Genomic DNA, 24510 nt, shown 5'->3' with positions numbered 1-24510 from the left:
ATACGTGTATATAATATAACATCATTTTGAGATCTGGAATTTCCAAAGGGCGAATGACACTGTTTTCTTTAAGTGGAATCCCGGTCAATTCCAACCCGTAGCTCTGTTGTTGTAAATTTGGAGTACTGTCAGTAGAGAGAAAAACAAAACCAATTGGTGCTGTCTACACCGTGTTATCCTCCTGCTAGAGATAGCACCCTAACAGGCTTAGACAGGGCAAGTTATAAACCGTTTTTTAGCCTCCTAGCATGTTCGGGTCAAATTGACCCATTTCAAATATTTACAAGTTACAATTTTTTCTACCTGAATAACAATGGCCTTACTCCATTTTCTGTGATAAACATGTATTCCATCGTGGATTTTTAAACTGAATTATAACCTTATGACAAAAAGAAGATTCAAACTTCCATTTTTAATTGTGTGCTAGTAGAGACTGATTGCATTCCCTAAACATGTATTATCTCAACTGTTTGAAATTTAGATAAAGACAATATTTGGTAATAGATTATGAAGTAAAATTTTATTTCAGCGTTGTTTTTAAAACCCCAAATAAGTCACGGGTCAATTTGACCCGAGGGATGCGAGAGGGTCCCGAAAGTGAAGACAATGCAAGGGTTAAAAGTGCCTACCCATATTAAATGAACACAGTGATATGACTGCAGTAGATGTGAAAGAAATGCATTAAAGTTGTGCTAATGCAGCTGTGTTTAGATCCGGTGTTGAGACGGCAGTTAGAGTGCTTAGGGACCGTCTACAAACTAAAATACAGAAAAGAGATAAAACTAAAATATGTAGGCTATTAATTCAATGATTAAACAAGGTAGTGTCTCCAAACATACATCAATTATAACGTGTCTCCTGCCAGTTGTACTACAGCACTTACTTTAAAAAAATAAGTATATGCTTATTTTTGAAAATATGGTTGTTGTTTTTTTCGGTCTTGTAGTTTGTAGACGGTGTAAAGCAGTCCTTGTAGTATCAACACCGGAACTAAACACAGCTGAATTAGCAGAACTTTCGTGCATTTCTGTCACATGTACAACAGTCAGATTTACTGTGTTCACTTGGAAGGAATCACTTCACATGGGTAGGCACTTTTAATGACATTTTGAACATGTTTAGAGGCTAAAAACAGGTTTAAAACTTGCCCTGTTCAAACCTGTTGGGTGCTAACTGTAGAAGGAGGATAACACGGTGTAGGCAGCACCGATTAGTTTGTTTTTCTCTCTACTGACTGTACTTCAAATTTACAAACAACAGAGCTACGGGTTGAAATTGACCAGAATTTTCCTCTAATCAATATTCAGTAATGTAATCTCTTAGTGTCCTTAAAGGCTCTTTTGTTCACAGATGTTTCTGAGCTCTGCGGGGCCTGTGGATTGATATACAGTGTCAGAGGGAAACTGAATCAGAGGATTTGTGACATTCTGAGCAGGAGCAAAAACAAAACAACATTGCCTCCTGCTCTCCTGGCTCAGGGATAATTTAAAATAAATGGCGTTGTGTCGCAGTGCTGCTGCAGACTAAATACTAATTTGTGCTGCAGTCACTGGATGCTCACAGTGTTTCAAACTCCTTTTATACAATTCCCATCTGATCAAAACTGCCCATTCTCTAATCCAATTTGCCCTGCGGCACTTTCACAGGGTTAAGCCCCAGCTGCACACCATTATGTTCATTAAAGTGGCTAATTTGAATGTTGTCATATCCCATAGTATGATCACTGTTTACTACTTGGGAACTCTACACTATGAGCTTAAATATTATGCTACATTAGCATTATCTACTTTACTGGCATGCAGTAGACTTTCAATAACAAAGGCGTAAAAGCGAGTTGGGACAAAACCACTTGACATGTAAATAGATTATAGCCGTATTATAGCTTTATTTCTTATATTATTCTGCTGTATTTGTTTACATAAACATAATATTTAAAACCTTGACCAGAATTGTAGTAATTTTTCTTTTAAAGATTTCTACACTTTTCTAAGAACCTGGGATAAAATGTCAGGAAATATACCTTGTTTTTTCAGACCAACAGTCCAAAACCCAACTGTTGACAATGATAAAACTATATGTTCCAGCTTCTCAGTAATGAGAATAAAAGGCCTTTCTTCATCAAAAGTGACTTGAAATTTGAATTTATTGTCAAAATACTGTAATTGCCATGGATAGTTTAATCAATGAATCATTTGGCTCTAGAGTTGAACACAATTCTTTTAAGTTAATACTTCATTGTCTACATGATATATATAAGTGAGCCAAAATGTTGAAAACAACCTTAGCAAGGACAAATCGCAGCGTTAACAAACAATATGGCCCCATATCGCAAGTTTTTCCTAAGTTCCTTTAGATTCTCAGTTCAGATAAGAATACACTGTTTTGGTCCTGATATTCAAAAGATAACACTAACATAACTAAGTTAACAAATAGATTTCCATGCGTTGAAGGTTGATGTGTGGAGGTTATTGCAGGTTATGCACAAGGTTTATTTGCTGCCTTGTATTTTACTTAATGTTTCATCCGTGATAGTACTAGCAGACAAAGTTGCACATTCACGTTGAACCACATGTGTCAAATAAGTTATACAGCTACTAATGCACATGTAAAACTAATACGCATTTTCTAAACCTGTTTGTGGATATACATGAATTCGTATGAGGACTTGTTTTAACCTGTTATACATCTACATGGCAGTTTTGTGTAAGCTTCAGGGCAGTTACTCCTAATAAAATATGCATATATTGCCGCTTAAAATACTGCCAAAATTGTCAGTTGATGATATATGTTCTCACACTTTCCCGTGTTCTTATTTCTATTACATTTTTTTTTCTTATTATTAGTTGACTCATAATGAATCAACAAAATCCTATTATTGTTTGCTGCTGCATCAGTCCAGTTTTCCCACTAAGATGCTTATCTTCTCTCTGATTCGTGCTTCTACAAATAAACAGGTGATGCATAAGCTTGGGTTTTTGTTGGTAGTGGCAGCGCAGATAGATGAGAAGAGCTTTGGAAAGACAGAATGTGTTTGAACTACAGCTATGCAAACATCTATTTTGCCCAAGAGTTGTAATTTAGACAAATGTATTGAAAGTGAAATGTTGATGCGGATTTTCGGGCTTGTGTTGATTGTTAAATTGATATTGTTTTACAAAGATTTCCCAAGTCAACTGAAATTCCACATTCCCTAAAGGACACCATTTTGGACATTTCTGGCAGACAGTTAGATGAGAAGATTGATACTACTCTTATGTCTTTCCATTACATCAATATAAGGGTACAGCCAGCAGAAATGGGGAAACAGCTACCCTGGCTCTGCGCAAAGAATACAAAATCCACCTCTAAAGCTTACTAATTGTTAACGGTATCTCTGCTAGCAGTCAAAAACTTGTACCTCTACTCGTAAAAAACGGGTACCTTTTAAGTTTATAACCCTTTGGATGCAGCCTACCTCACAACATCTTTCCGGTGCACAAAAACAACTCACCAGTTTTAACTACATGTATGGCCCATCTAAAACATCCCTTTCCTCTGCAGTTTGAAGAACTACTGCAGTGCGTGGATGACGGATAGGAAGAGGCAAAGCTAAAGCCAAAGGATTTTCACCTCAGTGACAGTTATGGAGAATTACAGTGAAACACCTGAACCTTGGGTGTTATATCGTAATCTGTGAGAGTGTGTCATGGAGATGAATGGTGATTTTATTGTGGTGTATTGTCCTCCGAAGTGAGCTCTAAACGATGAGATAAATCTGCCTCGGATGTTAGAGCAACCGAGTGGTGCGTGCGTAGCGGTTCCTGTGTGTATGTGTGTGTGTTTACCTCTTTGACATGCAGAGGGCCGCGCAGCAATAATTAATGACTAGTTGCTAAATGGTGCTATGTGATCCTACATGGTAATGAGAAGGCATGGTAGGGGGGAAGGCGCGACAATCAGCTCAGAATAGAGAAACCATGGGGATGCAAAGGTGATACCTTGGTCACACAGGCTTGGAGAGGACTGTCTGGATATTAGGATGTCTTGTGGGACTTTATCACCATTGTTCCATATAAACACACAATTCAGCCAGTGTGTATCTGAATCAGCAGAGTGGTGGTGGCATCATAATTGTTGTTAATGTTGCATGTTTTTATTGTAGCTGCAGCTACAATAACCGGACATTCACACCGCCACCGACTTGAGCGTCTAAGGTTACCGGAAGTAACGGCTTCTCTCAGCTGCAAGGAGCGGCAAATCTGTCGGAGTCGCGTTTTGGGCATTTTGAGCATATTGCGCGTCAATCAGAACAATCAAAAATCAACTTTATGGTAATGAGCTATGACGCGGTTCAGCTGCAAACAGCGGCTAACGCCAGACGCCAATCGGAATATAGACGTCCTTCTCGCTGGCTGATCCCGGAGAAACATACAATGTAAACTTTTGTTCTTACCAAAACATTCATTCTGAGGACAACCTCATAATTGCCGTAGCTGGGTTACCTATCGTTTATGATATAACGTTATTTGTACATAGGGACCAGTTAACGTTACCTGCTGGTCACATCGTCTCTAATGGTCCACTCACAGTGAATCCTGCACGGGTACTAGGTTAGTCTGGCAGCTGCTCGCTCTGCCTACACGCCGCCACGGCTCAGCGGCTAACGAGCTAACTGCTAACGGACCCCGATGCGACCAATTAAAAACACAACTTCTGTCATTATATATGCAATTTTTAAAAGGTGTCTAGTGTCAATGTATTGGCCGTGGCTGTGGTCGAACAGAGAACGCCAAAGCGCCAAAAAGCTTCCCCGTACTTTTTGACACGCGTCCTTGGCGGGGCGGCCAGAGCTTTTTTGCAGTTCAAGTCGCTGGCGGTGTGTATGTACAGTAATGAGTAATTGGAGGATCTAACACAGATTTTGTTGACAGTTGAGCAAATGCATGCAACCAAAACTAAATATATTTTTTATGCAGTATGATATCATAGCAGCACCATTTATGAATTATTATAAAGCACTGTAAGATATTGTGTCCTGCTTAAAAAGGAACAAATCCAAATTGGCAGTAGAAACTTATTTGAAAATATTAAAGTGTCCAGATATCCTTGCATTACAGATATTTCTCCTTCTCAAAAATCTCAGGGAGTTTCAAAATCACTCATTACTGTGAATGAAGAGAAACTACTTTGATTTAAATGGGCCCACTACTGTAACAGATTGCATAGGTCTGGAAGAGGAACTTCAGTCCTTCCGAACTTTATCACAGCAAACAGAAAATCTGTTAAATCTGTTCCTTACAAAGGTATTGATCAAATGAAATCAATGTTTTGTCAACGTGATAATGTACCATATCTTTCCCACAATTTTACAGTTTATGCTTTTGATTTATATCAAAGTAGAAACTAAGGATCTTAACTTTGGCATATCCATTTTTATGTTTAGGTTTTGCTTGTTTGGTCAAATTTGATTTAGGTGAAATCTTTTTTTTAAGTGTGAAAAAACAGGGGAATTTTATGTAAAGATCTTTCCAGATGACTCTACTTCTGAATAATTTGTTTCAATACCGGAAGACATTTTGACCTTACACAGTAGGATAAGCACTAGGTTTAAATAATCAACTTGATGATAGCTGAATTCCATTCAGCTCCTTTGATTTCAGGGTCCTGGTGTTGTGCATGCTGGCTCAATGCCAAAAACCATTCTTCAGGTTTTTGCATTTAGGCTCCCAGATACAGAAACATGGTTTGCACAAAATACATATTTAAGAAGTCTGCAGTTTTGACTGTGGCCACAAAACAAAACCACCAGTGCTTTTCCTTGATTACATTCTCGTGCTGCATGATCAACCAGAGAACCAGACGTTGAAAGGAAATGCTAATAAACCTGATCTACACATCATCACCACTAGTAAACCGTGGGGCAACCAAGTCATGTTGTGTCTGTCTTCCCTTCTTGTCTGTGACTGCGAATTATTGTCTTGTTTCTTTTGTTTTAACTTTTGTTTTCATTTTGCGTCTCTCATTTCTCTTCTTCTGATTTTCCATCCAAAGAAGTGATTTGCAAGCTTGCCCATCACCCTCTCAATCTTTCAATTTTCTGCCATAGTGAAAAGCACTTAAATTTATCGCTCCATCTTTTTATTACATGCTACCTCCAGTTTCTTCCCTTCTCCGCCCCTGGTGCCTCTCTCCTCTCCATCTGTGTGTGTTCCCAAGAACCTTTATTCTCCTCCTGCTAGTGCCCTTTGTGTCCTCCACAACACTGTTCCAGGTTTTTTTTCTTTGTATAAAGCAAAATAGGCTATTACTGTGATTTGTAAATAAATTTATCACGTATGAGCTTGTGAAACTCAGTTATCATGTTTCCACAAACCAGGAATTATAGAGTCACTTCCGAAAATGCTGGTGCCTGATTTCCAATTTCCTGGACAGAGAACTTGTCGTCTATTATCAGCTTTAAAACTCTCTCTGTTACGCTTGACCCATAACTTGAAGTGCCAGAGATGGTAGCCATAATTCTGCTAACGGGCTTGACATCCACGGGGTTGTCAGCCAGGAAATAAAAAGAAGCCTTTACCTCGAGGAAAAAAGACCAAGTAGGCCTTTGGTGTGAAAGTACATTAGACCTAAACTGCCAGCTCTATCAGATTTGAGCTTAGAGAAATATTAGCTCTGTTGAGACTGGTGTTAGTGTGTGTGCATGTGTGTCTGTGTCTAGCACAGACTGAAAGACGTTAGCTACAACACCGTTCAGATGTCGAGAGAGATAAAAATAGCTTATTTTGGGTCGGGAATTTCCATCTGACAACAAGCCTGTTTGTTATGTTCCACATTTCCATAATTAAACCAACAAGATGAGCTAAGAATCTTCATCCTACCTTGTATAAAACATTCTGTAGTCAGTTTCTTTTATCAAATCTTGTTGTGTTTACATTAATTTGTTGTTTATACTGAAAGTATGGCCATTACTTCTGTTTCTCTGCAATTTTGTCTTCTACTTTACTACAATACAATTCTAAACTTATTTAACAGGAAACTATATAACATGTATACTTAAAATGTACTGGTGATTTTATGGTCTGCATTTTACCCATGTTCTAGTCTACATTTACATGTTCTATGTGTTTTTTTATGTAAGCCATTACAGGTTTCTACCACACCCCCACCTGTATTTATTTATTCAATGTAATTTGCCTTTATGTGTGTGAAACAAAAAAATATATATCATTAGATCAAAAGCTTCTCTGTGATTATGATTTTTCTCAAGGTCAGACTCTGGAGGTCTGAGGAGGAACAGGTAATGGATTTATCCTGACATCAGGGTTGATTTCCTCTTTGGCGCTCTGTTGAAATCACCTCGAGTGACGAGTGATTTACAAAGTACACCGCGCCCTCTTGAATTACAGCTGCTTTCAAACCCAATATCAGAAGGTTGTTAGTGTTGAATCCATGTTAGTAAGATTTCTGATGTCATGTTGTCCTTTTTCTCCATTTCTTTCTCTGTCACAGATCACATTCTTCATGCTGCTGTCAGCTGTGTGTGTAATGCTCAACCTGGCAGGCTCCATCCTCTCCTGCCAGAACGCTCAACTGGTCAACTCTTTGGAGGACTGTCAGCTGGTGAGACCAACTGGACCTTAACCCACTCACTCTCCAGTCATATAATCTGCCTTTCAATTTTTTAGGCTTGAAAACATTTCCTATATCCCTCTGACTTGGCATTCTTGAATCATATGTCAAAACCTGATGAACTATGCAATCAAAATCACACCACTTCTTCTAAGTAATAACAACACACAAAGACATGATAAAATAATAGATGGAATCGGGTCAACTTACACGTTCCAGTGCTTCCAGTATCTCAGACTTGAGTTTAGGTGGTGAAGATTTGCCATAATGTAATGAAATCAAGGCATGATAGTAAAGTGCCTTTACTAGTGCTCAGAGTGGCCCATCAACATCAAGCAGTTGGATACAGAACACAGTCTTCATATTTTCGTAATGAGATGATAAGCAGATTTTTAGCGGGATTTATAGCGCCAGGGTCTCTTCTTTTTTTTGTGACTCAAGAAGCTCTTTGTGATTCATCCAGCACCCACCCACTAACCCTAACACTTCCACATTAGAAACGGCTTTTCTCCTTACAAAAGTGGGACTAGTTGAGTAGACCAACTTTACTGCTTTACGTGGCTCCCCAGAGACCCTTCCCCCAGTCGTGACTGAAATGCTACGTTCCTCATCTCCTCTCCCCAATGTAATTAACCCATACTTGTTGGGTTCATGTCCTGCTTTCTCTCAATCTGGGACACATAGCAGAGGTATGCTCTACCTCCATCCCTCCCTTAGTAGCTCCACATGTCTCATAGACTTTCTTCTTTTGTTGTACACTTTAGCTGCTTTTCTCTTTTCACAATTTGTATTATATTATTTTTTTACTGTTTTCACTTTTCTCTTAACAATTAGTTCATGTCAGGAGTAGTGTGCGTCAGAACACCAAGCTCAGGTCTGATCTGTGCGTGTGTGCTTTTGTGTGTGTGTGTGCTTTTGTTTGTGTGTGTGTGTGTGTGTGTGTGTGTGTGTGTGTGTGTGTATGTGGCGTGCATGCATGAGTGTGGATTTGTTTTCTCCCCTTCTCCCCCCCAGTTAAAGTTTGATAGCGATGGCGTGTGTGTCTGCTGCGAGCTGCAGCATCAGAGTTCGAGCTGCAGCAACCTGGGAGAGACGCTGAAGCTAAATCCACTGAGAGACTGCAACACCATACGCTTACGTCTTAAGGTTGGTGGAAGCCAGCATGTGTTTGTAGTGTGGTGATGGGGAGAGCTGATGATGTCTTCATATGTTACAAATATTCTACATAAGTTGGATTGTGTTCAGACGGCAGGTATAATAAATTTCATCTATTTATTTACTTATTTGTTTTTTGCAATCCAGAGATGAAAGTCTAGATGTGGGAAACAAATTCAATTTTGCCCAACTTCAAGACAATTGATTTTCATCTGCAGATGTTTCTCTGTTTTTAGCCAAGAAGCACGGCTCTAGGGATGGCAATGTCAGTCAACCACTTTGGTCCGGACTGAAATATCTCAACTTCTGTTGGATAGACGGCTGCATAAATGTTGTAAAGACATTCCTGGTCCCCAGATGATAAAGTCTACGGTTTTTAGGGATCCCCTGGCTTTTCAGCTAGAACCACCATGAGGCTAACTTTTTTTTTTTTTTATTGAAATAGCTATATGGTTCAGACATTCATGTTCCCCTAAGAACAAATGTTAATTGTAATAGTTATTGCAAAATGAATGAACTGAGTGTAAACATGAATGTAGTAAATGTATATATAATTAGAGTCATAAATGTAGCCTAAATATACAGATAGGAAATACAGGTTGTAATTCAGTAAGTAAAAGTTCAGTGTCAAAAAGCAAATGTTAACATGCTAACACACGAAATGAGGATGATTAAATAGGTAAACATTATATCTGCTAAACATTAGAATTGTCATTGTGAGAGTGTTAGCATACTGACATTAGCATCTAGCTCAAAGCACTGACATATGTGCACAGCCTCGAAGAGCCGCCAAGACGGCTGTAGACTCTACCACTGTAGTGTGGTTACATCTCCAATCAAAATGATACCGTTAACGTGAGTAACAGTCAGTAGTCGTTTGAAAATAATTGTCTTTAAATTGCTAAAATCATCATGTCTGAACTGATTTCTCCAGATTTCCTTTCTCACTGGAGAACATATCCCATGTGAGAACAGCAAAATGACGTAAAATACAAAACACTGAGAGCGTTCAGTCTCAGAGTAATTGGGAAGGAAGTGGAGAATGGCAACAGCATTTGTCTTTCCCCAAGAGGCAGACCTCTTAGTATGCAGTGTGTATCCAGCCTGAGCTGGCTGTAGTTTGCGAGTGCATGATCTCGGTAGATTATCTTGACACAGTGTCTGCAGCAATGATGTACAGTATTTGCTACTGTGCCTTTATTGGAGAACAAAAATAAAATCCATGCTTTTTGTGACCCTGATTGATTATAAAACATTGATAACCAAATAAAAGACTTCATAGGATGAAGCATGCTTATGAAAAGAGGAAGGATCAAGCACATTTGTCATTTTTATCATTGCTCATTAAAAGAGATATGGGAACTGGTGCCGTAAACCTTTTATTAAGAGCCAAAGAAGTCAGATATGTTGAGTTATGTCTAAGAGGACACTGTCATGCCCGAGTCCCCCCGAGTCCTTAGCTATTTCAGGCGGCTGTTAGGCTGTCATTGATCCTAATGAACACATGATGCTACTGCAACTGAATAATCACAGCAGATAGACTGAGTTTTAAACCACCTTAGGGTTCTTATACACTCATTTCTCAGGACTAGTTATTCTTTGTATAAAAGTACCATTTACTTCAGCACTATCAACTCTGCTGCTAATTTGTGCCATTCACTCTTTGCAGACACATTTCATTTCTTTCCAGTTTTTATTTTCCTTGCACTGCCTGGGGCCGTAAATCAGTGGGAAGGAGTATTAAGATAATTTGTGATTTCCTGTAAGGGGGCAGATGTGTAACATTGCTGTGTGACTCACTCACCTGTTTGGCTTGAGGCAAAGCATCTTGTAGAGGTTATATCATGGTGATCGGGCATGTTAAACACTTTCTTTAGAGGTGTTACCTTTCTTTGCCTGGCAGGGTTTATTATGTCATTTTGTGCATTGTGATCACAGGGGAAATCACTGTAATGCACCGGCTCACATCTGTATGGCAGATGCATTACCATATCAAAAATTAGCTCAGAAAAAGCTGTCATGAATATTTCTTGTCCTACTAGATGCTCATAGTTCAACTTGGGAAAGCTACATGTACTGTAATAAACCTCCCCTCCCTCTCTGCAGAGATACAGACTAGACACACTATTTTTTGTCAAATGTTTGGCACAGACTACTTGTCTCAAATCAGCTATTGATTTTGTTGAATCTGTGAGAGAAACTATCATTCAACCTCAAGAATCAGTGATTTTCCCTTTTCTTTGCATGGTTTGCCAGGGCCCTGCAAGACTGATTAAGCTGTGTATCCAAGTCAAATGTGATGTGTCTCACTCTCAACTCTTGAGGATTAGCCTTCAATAACAAATTGCTAGGATTTCTTTCGATTACAAAGTTACTAGGTGACCTGTTCATCTTGGAGGATGGACATGATGTGATCCACCTGGCCCACAGGGCAACATCTCTTTATCTCCAGGCTGTGATAAAAGAGGAAAATAGATAATTTGTGCACGTTCTATAATTGTTGTTATGTTCTCTGACAGGACCATTGAAGCACTGTAGGTCTGACATGAACTTGTGTGAAGGGTCAAGACTCTAGTTATGAGAAAAGCTTTTCCTTTGTTACCTGCATTAAGTGGCACTACAGAGCTACAACATGTGCTTTTTTCTGTCATTGGAGATTAGGAAATCTCTGAAGGGCAACAGTCTTGTCTGGCCACCCTGAAACTGCTGCAGGGCTTTCTGAGGGAAGTGCTGCGTTTTCTGCCAGATGCTGTAAAGAGCTGCTTGGCTGAAACTATCAACAGAAATTCCATGTTGGATGGATAAAAGTGGGGGGTGCCATTTGCTGCCTGTCATAATATAGAGGGAGCAGCTAGTGGAGGCATGGTAGCTTGGTCAAGATGTTTATGGTTGAAGAGACAACAGTTGAGTATCAGTGATGTGAAAACCCAATTAAGCCCCCTTTAAGGCTCAGACAGCTATACAATCTGCCACTGCAATGTTGTGGTCAGACTAGGTAGCAGGTGTCCCTTCCCAGGTGCCAGTCATGCATGGAGCCAGTAATAGTTGTGTTGAATACAGGTCTTCTAGAATCAAATTATGATTTTTTACAAGCACGTTTTCATGTTTTAGCTCCCACAAATGGCATGTGTGTTGATGTACTGTAAATGTTGACCATTTTCCAATACATAGTAAATATGTTGCTTTTAGGTATTTACGAAAAATAATTCACTTCAAAAAACAACATGTAATGTGTAAAAAGCGTGAATATTTACTTACAGACACAAAATCGGACCACGACCCCTTGTGGTCAGTAGGTCGTTGGTTCAATCCCTTAGATTGTCTGGTCCCCAGACCAACAGAATAAAATCTGGGTGGGGAAAAGTGAAAGATTGGCGCTTGTCTCTCCCTCATTACCACCACGGAGGTGCCCTTGAGCAAGGCCCTTAACCCCAACAGTTCCATTGGAGCTGCTCAGTGGCCAGCAGATCAGATTGTGGTTTTACTGAGCAGCTTCCGGGTATGAATGTGTAACTGTGTGAATGTGATCAGTGAACCTTCCCTGAATAAATGAAGGTTTAAAAAAACAAACAAAGTGAACGTAATTTGGCTTAAATTGGGTTAAAACATTGATATTAACCTTCAACACTGCACCACGTGGATGTTTTACATCACTTAGCTTCGTCAGAACTTTACTCGCTTTTAACTATGTAAACCACTGTAATCATCCCTAAGCTTAAAGCAGTTAAAGTCTCTAACAACTGGTTGTGATGCCTCATGTTTCCAATATCAGACAGATTTCTACTCAATTCTTCAACACAAAACATGCTCCAAAACATGCTCCAAAACAGTTAGCTTCCAAGGAACTGTATTAGTTGTATTTTATTGTTGGCACTGCACAACTTAACTTCTCTGGTTCCAACTGGCACCAGCTTTGCTTTAACTTCCAACTTGCACAAATGTGATCTTTGGCAACTAGTTCCTTGATATCAAAGATGTTTGAATAAGTGCAGGGTTGGCAGCTTATTCATTTTATATCACAAACTTCAAAAGATATCAAAGTGAATTATGGAATGTGGTTGGCAAAAAAATGCTGCCTGCTCCTCCTGTAAAAAGTGAAGGTACCTGAGTGGGGGAGTCGGTTGTTCTCTCTGCAGATTATCAACAGCCTAATACATCTACGGTATTGGTTGGGGTTGTAGATGAATGAGCTGGATAACTTTTTTAACTTCCTCTTGTTTTGAGATATTTGAATTAATAACATCCATAGTCAAAATCTCTGCCATAAATTCACCCCTCTCTGCCTTCTCTCCTCCTCCTCCCTATCATCTGTTCACAGTCTTACACTGTTTAATAATAAAAGTCCTGATGATAGTGTTATGGTGATTGTGTACGTGATTTTATAGTGAAAGATGAGCCATGGTCATTTTATATAAAAGCATACAGTTTGTGATTGAATCTAACATGCAGCTGACCTAGACCTACACATGTACATATAAATTATATATACTTTTTCTCATTTTGAAACAGCAACATACTGTAAGCTGCTATCATCCTCTTTCCTCTCAACGTGCTCTATGTTAGATAGTTTCTATTCTCAGAGCCAATTACTATGCATGTGCTCTTAGTGTTCCTGTTCTCTTCTTCAGGAAATTAATTTAAACAGTGCAGTTATTATATATCATCATAGGTTCATTTGTTTGGATGTCAACTCAATATGGTTTTAAAAATGGTGCCACTTTAGAATAATTATTTTCTACGTTTTAGAAAAATAGCACAAACGGCAGCCTAATGGGACTGCAGTCAGAAATCTTTTCTCTGATTCAATGTGCTGGGCTAGAATTTCACCAGCATGCACATTTAATTCTGCTGACAGATTCAATTCTTGTGTCCCCGTGCTTTTCACTGCATTGCCAGAGTGTAAATGCTTTTATAAATGTATGCTTAACCTCAGATGTTTATGTGGTTGTTTTTTAATGTTATTGCATTTGTTTGCTTGGCCTCCATGTACACAGATACATCCTAATTCTTTTTATCAGTTTTTAACCTTTTCAGTTTTATTTTAGACACACAGTAGCACTGCAGACTCTTCTTGGTTATGTGTGGTTCTCTGACAGCAAGTGCCCACTACAGGATTATATTACTACTTATTTTTTCCGCCGGAAGTTTCTAAACTGGATGTTTGTAACAGTGTTCGCCCACTGCAGTGCCACCCTGCTGTGCTTTTCTAAACTTGGTTACTTTAGTGGTGACGTCAACGCTGTTCGTTTCACTTTCGGTCCTATCTGTGTCTTCACATTTTTTTCTCCACATTTGCCTCTTTTTGTTCTCACTTTACACATATTGTTTCTATAATGTCAACTGTCTTCTCTTCCTCCCCTTCTTTCCTGCACCCTTGTCATTTCTCTTATTTTTCTTCCTCCTCTCCTTTTGTTCCTCTAACAGTCTCCTCCTCTCCCTCCCCCTCTCCTTTAGGAGCTGCTGTTCAGCGTATGTGCCCTTAATGTCATCTCCACCATTGTGTGTGCTCTGGCGACTGCCATGTGCTGTATGCAGATGGTCTCGACTGATGTGCTGCAAATGGTGAGTGTGATGGAAGCGCAGACAACAATGGCTGACTTCATTTCTTTTCAGTGACATCCCCCCCCCCCCCCCCCCCCCCCCCCCCCCCCCCCCCCCCCAACAAAGACTCCACCAAAATAAAAATTTAAAAAATATATATTTTTAGTCTGAAGATCAATCAGAATGACGTGACAACCTTTTCCTAACTTTTGAGATATTGGAGAGTAATGTTTGAGTCATGTTGAATCATCCTGCTGCTTGGTGAATTCTGAAGTGAAAGTAAACACACAAAGCAAAGGTCTATTGTCACAGGACCTCTCTCTGTGTCCTCCTGCATCATAAGAAAACATGTTGGTTTTGAAGAAAACAGTTTAACATCTCACTGGATTCTTTTCCTCAAAGGTACACTGTCCTCACTGTGACCCTCTATTGTCATTTTATGTGGAAAAATGAAAATATTACCAACAATTGGCCAAGCTCCCTTTGTTTTTTCACAACAACAAAAGATAATTCATGACGCTAAACACACCAGCAACTGGAAATGTAGAGCAACACTTCCAACTGGATACCAAAAATAGCTTCGCAATTATATTTGATTCAAGGACCTTTCACACATTCTATGAACTATGTAATGAATGTTGTGCAAGCTGCAATGATTCTGGACATTAAATTTGGTGCTCTGGGCTGATAACAGGTTGATATGGCAAGAAATCAGCAGTAAGGAGCTCAAGGTGATGAACTTGCCATCCACAGAATTGGCAGTTCTTCTCAACTCTGTGGTGTTTTGTTCATCTTTCTGCTCATTGTTTTGGTTCACTCTGACCGCTCTTATCAGCGTAGCCTCAGACCTTAGCTGTTGACATTAAAAAAATATCTGACAAACCAATCTTTACTTGCCCAGCACAAAACAGCAGACAGACAAAGTTAGTGGCCAGCTGGTGAATTTAGTGGAGCATTTTGCTGTCAAAGAGCCAGATATTTTCCTTAGGGGTTGATGGAGATCAAAATAGAGCTAATAAGAATTAATAGCAACTTACGTTCACCTGGTGTAGAAACAGGACTCTTAATGAATGATAATGTTGCTCCGTGTCTGCTGGATGTGTATATATTAACTTTACAATAGGATTATGATACGTCTGTGTTGTGTTTCTATCTTGTTTCTGCCACAGTTGGCAAGAAATCGGCAGGTTTAAACAGTTATAACTACATAGAGAAATACTTTTTAGATCCCTGGGACAGGACCATAGAGATGATGCTGTTACTCTTTTATATCTGTGACTATTTAAGAAGAGACAGACAGATGATAAAAATAATACATCCAAAAGTGTTTAAATTATACAGCAATTAAAAAGGGTACTGAAACATCATTCTCACGTTGACATGAGGACTTAATTCCTTGTCATTCCTGCTTCATTGGCCCAGTTTCAGATGATCAAAGCTGTAGAGACATTGTTCTCAGAGCATCTTACTAACTACACCTTTTGGGATCTGTTAACTAATTATACTGATCAGTGAAGTTATTGTTCAGGTTTGTTTTGTTTTATGCTTATCTGTAAGTACACGTCTTGCAGACACTACCTGAATGTATGAAAGTAAAAAATGATGGTATACCAAAGCAGACATGCACACCAGCAGAACAAATTCTATAAATTGCAGTGGCTGAATGAGGTGACATCGGACTATTGATTCCTAGAGAGAAAAGGCAAGGCAAGTTTTTTTGTGTAACTTCTATCAACATCAAGCCAATTCAAAATGGTTTACACAAGAAAGAGAGACATTAATAAAAAAAGGAACGTTAGGCAATGTATAAAAATAAACAAGTAAAACAAAATAGATTAGAAGATGAAAACAAGCTAAAATAGAATACAACAAATCAAACAGCAGAATAAGTAAAAGATAAAGAACAACAGCATTGCTTTACCAAGAGTGACCTGTTTTTCCAATTTACACAAGAGTTGTTAACCTTATTATTTAGCTCAGTAAATTTAGTCAAGTCAATAGCAACCGTGGCAGCTTGGAGATTAGAAAACCAAGCTGGCTGTGACTGGAAAGTGGTCCCACTTAGAAACCTCTGAGTGAAGAAAATAAATGAGCAGTGCTATCAGAGCTGCTGCTGAGGTGCCCCTGAGCAAGGCACTTGACTTGTAGTTGCTACAGTGAAGCTTGGTGACAAACAAGCAGAGATGGGAATAACTCCTTGAATAACAGCAGAGCGGGACTGTGAAAAGACACCTTTGTTCAGCCATGCATACCTGGATACATTATGTTCTAAAATGATGAGTAAACCATTTGTTGTGTTTCAGTTCATGCCGCACAGGGCGCGAGCTCTAAATGCTGACTGCATGACACCCCATGGAACCATTCTCCACCAAACACTGGACTTTGATGAGTTTATTCCTCCCATTCCCCCACCACCATACTACCCCCCGGAGTACACCTGCACCCCCTCAATGGATGGACAGAGGTGAGAGGCAGAATACTACTCATCAGCATCACATCTTCTCTTCTCTAACACAAAGTGTTCAGTGCTCCCCAAACTCTGATACCAATGTGTGACTACTTTCAGGGGATACACAATGCAAATTGTAATTTTCTAACAAATATAGTCCAAAATATACAATACACTGTAATTCTACACAATATTCTACTTGTAATAAATGCCTTGCAGCCCAAATCCATCGTTTGTTGTGAGGTTTTCAATGACAACTGACACTGTATCATTTAATTTAGTCTACTTAGTGGCACACTCTGGTTGTTGCTGCTTATTACACTACAAAAAAATACAATGCAGCTGTGTTGTCCAACAAGGTGGAAAAATTGACACATTATTGTCATCCTATAAAACATTTGTGACATCAGATCTAGTTTGTATGCGCACATTCAAACAACTCTAAATGATGTGCAAATTGCAGGGTAATCCACAAAAATCCTCATGTTTGTCACATCAAGTGAAACCAAAATTACACGTTAATTGCAGTGAGTATAAGTTACTGATTGCAGTAGAAATCCATTATACACATGTATTTATATACATACATATCTTTTCTTTAGCCTATAAGGCAACATAAAGCACCTCCCAGATGAAGGCAATTGAAATTCAGTATCAAGGTGCTGCATGTTCTCCAAAATACACAGGGCATTCTTTCTGGTATTTTGTTTTTATTAAATTAATAAATAATAAATAATAATAAATTAGGTTTATTGCATATTATTGCTGGTTTGGTACAGTAACTGTCAATTAAACAGTTTTGTCAAATAAACATTTTTATTTTATGTAGACCACCCCGGAATCTTCTATGAGATGCCAAAGGAAAATTTGCATGCAGAGACAAATTCAAATCCATCATATCAAGCAGCAGTGGCATGTGTCTGACTGTGACCAACACATGTGGTATTATCATCCATGGTCAGCTCAGAGCATTTCCCTCCATTAGGCAGCGGCGACATCCATTATGCTCAGCTGTTGTAAAAGATCGGTGGACCCTTCCCTCATCATTCCCTCCATTTTCTCAGTCTTGCCAGAGAAAGTGCTGCTGCTGTAGCCATTTGGCAGGAAGCCACATCTGTTTGTCAATTATGCCATAAATATAAACAAGGCAGAGGAAGCATTTATGGTGTCCCTGCCTAGGGCCAGGGATGTGTCATGACATCATCATGCCTCCAATGATTAGTGGAAACTCTCAGGTTATATTTCATGCTCCGCCACTTTAGAGAAGAATGGGGTTGTAATTAAAAGATATGACTGCACGCATGGCTGCTTATTCTTAATTGGCACCACATGAAACAGTGGTGGTGCACATGGAATAATACTATTCCCATATGTATCGTTTGGATTGGAGTTTGTGGGACAAGAGGATATTTTTCATCCTTTCTTACTTATTGTTTTTATTAGACAATATAGGCTGCTGTATATTTGATAGAATGGATTTAAACTTGCTGTGCCAGTTTCTTAAACATTTTTCATGGTGTGATTGGCTGTGAGAACTCGCCAATCTTTGTTTTCCAGTTATTTAAGATAATAATTAGATTTTTTTTGTTTACTGTTTGATTGATACTCTAATGTCATGCCCCTGACAGAGGCCTGCACCTGGATTTTCCCCATTCTCCCTTCAGTGCCATCTATGGGGTGCCCATAAACAGCCCAGGGACACTGTACCCAACTGACCTGCCGCCTCCATATGAGTCTGTGGTGGGCCAGACCCCTGCCAGCCAGGTAAGAACAATCAGCCCTTAAAACAACACTTTCTCCATGTTGCTTTGGACATATGTAACTGTACATTAATTTCTTTGTTTCAAGAGGGACCAAGACAAGGTCAATTACCTTCTTTAATCTAAAACATTAATACATTTAACATATGTGCAGTAGCAGTAACAACACTAATACTAATGCATTGAGCTAAATTCTAACAGCATGATATCACATGCTCACAATGATAATGCTAACATGCTGATGTTTAGCAGGTACTGTGGTGCATAGAAGTTTATGAACCCATGATAAAGTTCACTAAAAAGAGGGGGGAAAATCATCTTTTGGAAATTGATAATTACTTTTATATAATTAATACAACCTTTAAGGACACCAATTTTTTTTTCGTGAATGAATAATTCATTGTAAATAAATAAATGTTTTTTCTAAAAATACAGGGGGCATAAGTATACACACCCCTATGTTGAATTCCCATAAAAGCAGGCATATTTTTATCATGAAAGGTCTGTTATTTCATGGACACAGGATACTATGCATCCTGATAAAGTTCCCTTGGCCATTGGAATTAAAATAGCCAAACATCATCACATACACCTCACCATACCTAGAGATTGTCAGGGTTTTATTTTAGCTAGCCTAATAGCTGGTTTGATTTGCACTGAGAGAGGATTTTATGGAAAGTACCCCATGCCAATCTCTATGTATGGTGAAGGGTATGTGATGATGTGGGACTATTTTAATTCCAAATGCCAAGGGAATTTTATCAGGATGCATAGTATCCTAGATCTATGAAATAACTTACCCTGGTCCTAACAGACTTTCATACATTTCATTTGTGCAGAAAGTCTGGCCACTCTTCAATGACAAGAGGCGGGTACTCTGCTGAAGTTTAAAACTATTGGATCCGTCCAGAGCCACTCTGGATCTGCCATAATGAATTACTGACATTTGGTCGTGACTCATGTCATGCGCATGTGCAACATGAGTGGAGATCGGCATGGCATATAGCATTAATTATCAATTCACTCAAAACCTTAATGTCAACTTTATATTGGTGCTAGAGGAGAGAGAGAGAGCGAGAGAGCGAGAGAGCGAGAGAGAGAGCGAGAGAGCGAGAGAGAGAGAGAGAGAGAGAGAGAGAGAGAGAAAGGGCCAGAGGTCTTAATGTAAAAGGTAATTAACCAACCTTACCAACTTGTCACATGTTTATCTTGAAATGGTTGGTTTCTTGTGTCAAAATGTTATTGCGACTGTGCAGGCCCACCCAGGTCAAAGGGTACAGATGACCCTGGCCGAAGGCCCAGGATCGAGCAATGCAATGTTATGTGGTGCTGGAGTGGGAATGGATGAGGGGCGTAATTTGGAAAACAATGTCCCTCTGTCTAAAATTCCTAATGGCTGGCCTAATCTTGTGTCTGCATTTTAAAATGTTGCTTGTCAGTTTCATCCAAGTATATATCTACTGTTTGAGATTTACTGAGGCGGTCTTCCTTGACGGTCATGTTGAACTGATCACAGCGTTTTTCAGGCTTAGGCTTCACTGCTTCTTATTGTTCATTGCTAAAAATAACGGTCTAATGTCCAAGCAAATCCTTTTATTCCATTATATTTGCAACACACTTTAACACCTAAGGCTTTCAATTTCCTATTTCCATTATGCATGTTTAATCCATGCTTATCTTCACAGTGTCCTTCAAGTAAGAATCAGCAAAATGTTTCCTCACCTGCAATAGATTAGCAGGGGTTGTTGTGAATATATAATGGGAGCGGGCAGTGATTGATTGATTGTTTGCGAGGACAGAAAACAGAAAAAAACTCAGCTGATGATTTCAGGCTAAAGACCCTGCATGATGTAATGTTATACAAACGTATATTTATTATATACCGTACCTTTAAAAGCACATAAATAAATCTTATTAAAGCTTCTTATTCAACTCTAAATTATACAGTAGTTTCCTCTAGTGTGAGACTCTTCTGTAAGTATTGTGGTCTCATAGAGCCCTCTACAGACCAACTGTGGTGTTGACGGTTAGGTGACACACAGCTGCATATATACATCCAGTACATACAAATTATCCAGCCTTTTCTTCATCCGCTTAATTCATTTTATGCAAAGAGGGCTGTTATGTTGTCCATCTCCACTAATAGTTTCCTCTTTACAGGTTACCACCAGCATAGAACAGCAGGCCACTGAATCCAGTCTGTATGAAAGAAACATGACTGCAGGACTCAGCACTCAGGGTAAAGACAGCTAAGACTGCTGTGAACATTGCAGAAGATTGTCAAATGTCTTTGTCTATTAGTAGTCCCAGTGATGATTCTTTTTCCCTATGTTCTCAGCCTCAGTGGACAGTGCGTCACTGATGGTGTCAGAGGTGGCTGATCCGGACCAGACTTGTTCCTCAGAGGACTTGTGCTCCCTGGAGGTCCAGGGCTCTGACTCCTCTCCTTATGGCATGCCCCACACTGCCCCTATCGACGGAAGCTGCCCCAGCCTGGAACTTTGTACACGTGGCCATCGTGACCTGCCTAACACTGATGCTCGCCCCAGTGATACGGGTTACAGCGAGTCCTCACACACCCAGGAGTCTCTGGAGCGCTCTCCAGACTGGTCCTCAGAAAACTTTAGCAATCTGGAGGATCCCACGGACAACACACATCCATGTGAGGAACTCAGAGTTGCAAATCACATATATGATGAGCTAGCATCAGCCAAACATTTACCAGAGGAGCCACCTAAAGCATCAACACACTCCCTCATTAAGGCACGAGTGATGAGCCGGAAGCTCACACTCCCTGTCACTCTTCCCCCGCCACCTCAGCCCTGCTCCCCCACCTCTGTGGCCTCCTCTGGTGGAACTTCAGGCATCAGCCCCACGGCTCCTTCCCTTTCCCCTTCTCCTCCTAGCAGGCCACGCGGCCCCAGGCTGTGTTTCAGTGTTTGGTCACCCTCCTACACAATGCAACCGCCCTCTACCTCAGCCCAAAGCAGTAACTCACCCTCAGAGAGACCACGGGTGCTCCGCGCAGCCAGGAGGTACCGAAAACTGGCACGCATAGTCCGTTCCACCAGTGACCCTATCTCCTGCTCCACTACGACAGGAAGTGAGTGCAGCAAGAATGTTACACATAACTTATACTACAGCTTAAATACTCCATCTAAATATGACAAGAGTGATCAGCTTTTTAGAGCTTAAATGATTAGCCAACTAATCCATCATTCTTGAGTCATATTTTGTGCAGAACGTTCTGTGGTTCCACAGCCTCCAATGTGAGCTTTTACTACTTTTCCCTGTTTTATTTGATTGTAAACTGAATATCAATGTGTTTTTGACTGGAAAACAACGCATTGGAAGACATCATCTCGGATTCTGAGAAATTGACAGTTTATGGATTAAACAATTAATTTGTAGGATAAAAAATGTAAGCAGATTCATTGACAATGAAACTAATCCTTAGTGACAGCCCTACAGCCTTTCATTGTCTACAAGCAATGGTGTATCACTAAACAGCTTGTGCCTGCTTTGTTGAGTTCACACTAAGGTTCTTGTCTCTCTCTACAGGAGAAAATTGTGGCTGCGCCTCTGCAAATAACCCTGCTGCTGAAGATTCAACTCACACTTCACCAGAGCAAGGTACCATCATAGAAACTGTAAATTGAATTTTGTAAAACAAATAGACCTAAAGAAAATACTGGCAGTGTTGAGAGCTAATTTAACAAACTTTATTAAAACAAATGTTGGTTATCATCACTGTCCTGTGAAAACCATTAATAACCTCCAAATTGGGTGATGTTTAGTTTTTTGATAAATTGAAGGACTAAACATTCCTTAAACACGTGATTTAAAACCTCATTGGGCCAACTAGATTATCTAAAAAGAAATGCATTATTAAAAAGCTGGTAACAAAAGAAATCCTAAACCAATTATAAATGAGCTGATAATGAAAATGTTTTACGTCAGTGACACAAAAAACTGTGATTCCCCTTTAGCCTTGGTCAAGGTATTAGCCTTGATTTTAAGAATAATATGTTTTTCTTCTCTGTTTTTCTTCTTCAGAGCCAACAGACATTACATCAGGCATCGTTGGAGCTAAACCCAGTCACACAAGTGTCAGGAAGCAGCAAAAGGAGGGCAGGAAAGTTGACATCCACCTTAAACCCCGTGCCCTGCACACACACTCCTCCCACGAACGCCCACACTCCCTGGCTGACTTTAAGATGTACAAAGACACCAAAGTACTGGTGGCGAAGTTCCTGGAGCATTCAAGCTGCAGTCTACCTCCCGAAGTCCAGCAAGTTGTCAACAACATCAAGTGTGTCATCAAGTCGGATGAGAAACACATGGAGGAGGCCATTTTTAGTGCCAATGTCATAGATCAGGTAACTGACTTAGACAGTGTATAAAGTCCAATGATAGTTTAAGGCATGTTTCTGGTTTTAATGGTGAGCACCAACGTACAATGCTATAAGCAGACATCAGGCTAGGCAGTGAGGCAGACCAGAAAACAATCATGATGGAGGAAAATGGATGGTTCAGTCACATCATTGTTAAGTTAAAACAAAATAAATAGACAACTAGCAACATGGGTCCCTCTTTCATTCTCGCCTAATATGTTTTGTTGCACAGGTGATGACCCAGCGCATCATTGGCAGTCCTAGGAAGCGTGGACACGAGGATCTTCACCTTCAGAGCTGCGGTGCTTTGAGTTCGTCCCCTTCCATGCGCCGTCCAAAACACCTCCCACAAACAACCAGCGGTTCCACCAACCCACTGGACTCCCCCTCCTCTGAACAAAGCCTTGAGTGCAAAGAAACTATTCTCTGACCACTCTCTTAACAAGTGACTTGGGTTCAAACTCTGAGGGTATTTCAGGGTGCTGGTGTTGCAGCCATGCTGTGCTGTTCAGTAGATGTCTGTAGAGCAAGTGTGGATGACTATTCCAGCATTGGAAGATCATTTATTTTTACAGTGTGACTGCAGCACAGGCCAACTGAAATGGTCGCATACTGTATCCTAGTGCCCTTTTGAGACCGTGCCAAGTTATCAGCAGAAATGGTAGCAAACTCAAACTGAGCCTGCCAGTGACTGTAGTGGCTTCTTTCTCATCAGAAAAACAAAAGAATGTTTCTCCCTCAGGGGATCTGATCTTTTCTACTGAGTTTCATCTCCTAAAAAAGAAACAAACACAGCTGGTAAGTTTGGATCTGTGGCTGAAAGAAAAAGGATATTGGGTTGTCAGTATTCTTCTTGTCCTCATAAGAAACAGAAAAAAAATATGTTTGTATTAAACTGTGAACTGAACGGACTGGTCATTACTAGCCATGTGGAACTGTTACTGATAGGGTGGTGGTGAATATTTTGTGGTGCCGCGGGTTCAAGAACATCACAGATGTGGATTGTTTAACTTACCTCATTGTGTTACAATTCTTATCAGTGTTACAATAAAATATGAGTTTGTATCATGTGGTTTGTGTTCTTATTTCCGTGATCATGCATGTCGGTCTGTGTGCATTAGCATTTTAAAAATGTGGTCACCTCGAACACAGCTGGCCAAAAAATTAGAAACATTGGACAAATTCCTTTCCATAAATATCAATTTGGTGAATCTAATGTGTTTGTTTCTCTTAATTCAAGTTTGTGATGTTGTAGTTGGTAGTGTTATACACACATATACACACACACACACACACACACACAGACACACACACACACAAACAGAGCCGTCCCACTTTATTTAGAGGTGGAAAGAATCCAGACAAGCCTTAATTAATTCACTTGGTGTGTAGGCTACCTAGCGTTGGTATACAGCACAATTTGAAGAGAGGTCTTTTAAAGTATGTGTGTGTATATATATAATTTTTATTTTTTATTTAATAGCTCCTGGATAGCTCAGTGGTTAACACCACTGACTTTGTTACAGGTGATCGTCGATTCGATTGCCAGGGCGGTTTTATCCAGGTGGATCATTAGACAAGATCCGTGATGCTACTGGCCTAC

General features: G+C 39.8%; 1 protein-coding gene across 2 annotated transcripts in view; it reads left to right on the top strand.

Moving 5' to 3' along the window:
• fam189a1 (family with sequence similarity 189 member A1) overlaps positions 1-23972 on the top strand; it is a 77206-nt gene extending 53234 nt beyond the window's left edge. Inside the window, exons 4-13 of one of the 2 annotated variants that reach the window (XM_034875529.1) lie at positions 7489-7599; positions 8590-8754; positions 14218-14325; positions 16608-16768; positions 18382-18517; positions 20674-20752; positions 20852-21616; positions 22075-22146; positions 22570-22892; positions 23140-23972. In XM_034875529.1, the coding sequence (XP_034731420.1) occupies positions 7489-7599; positions 8590-8754; positions 14218-14325; positions 16608-16768; positions 18382-18517; positions 20674-20752; positions 20852-21616; positions 22075-22146; positions 22570-22892; positions 23140-23337 (2118 nt within the window). In that variant the 3' untranslated portion in view covers positions 23338-23972. The remainder of the gene's footprint in view (positions 1-7488; positions 7600-8589; positions 8755-14217; positions 14326-16607; positions 16769-18381; positions 18518-20673; positions 20753-20851; positions 21617-22074; positions 22147-22569; positions 22893-23139) is intronic. The other variant, XM_034875537.1, reaches the window with a different exon arrangement.
• Positions 23973-24510: the final 538 nt, after the last annotated feature.

Source organism: Etheostoma cragini, chromosome 1, assembly GCF_013103735.1.
Source record: "Etheostoma cragini isolate CJK2018 chromosome 1, CSU_Ecrag_1.0, whole genome shotgun sequence".
Lineage (NCBI taxonomy): Eukaryota > Metazoa > Chordata > Actinopteri > Perciformes > Percidae > Etheostoma > Etheostoma cragini.
Note: the sequence above shows the minus strand (reverse complement) of the source record. Positions and strands in the feature narration are given on the sequence as shown.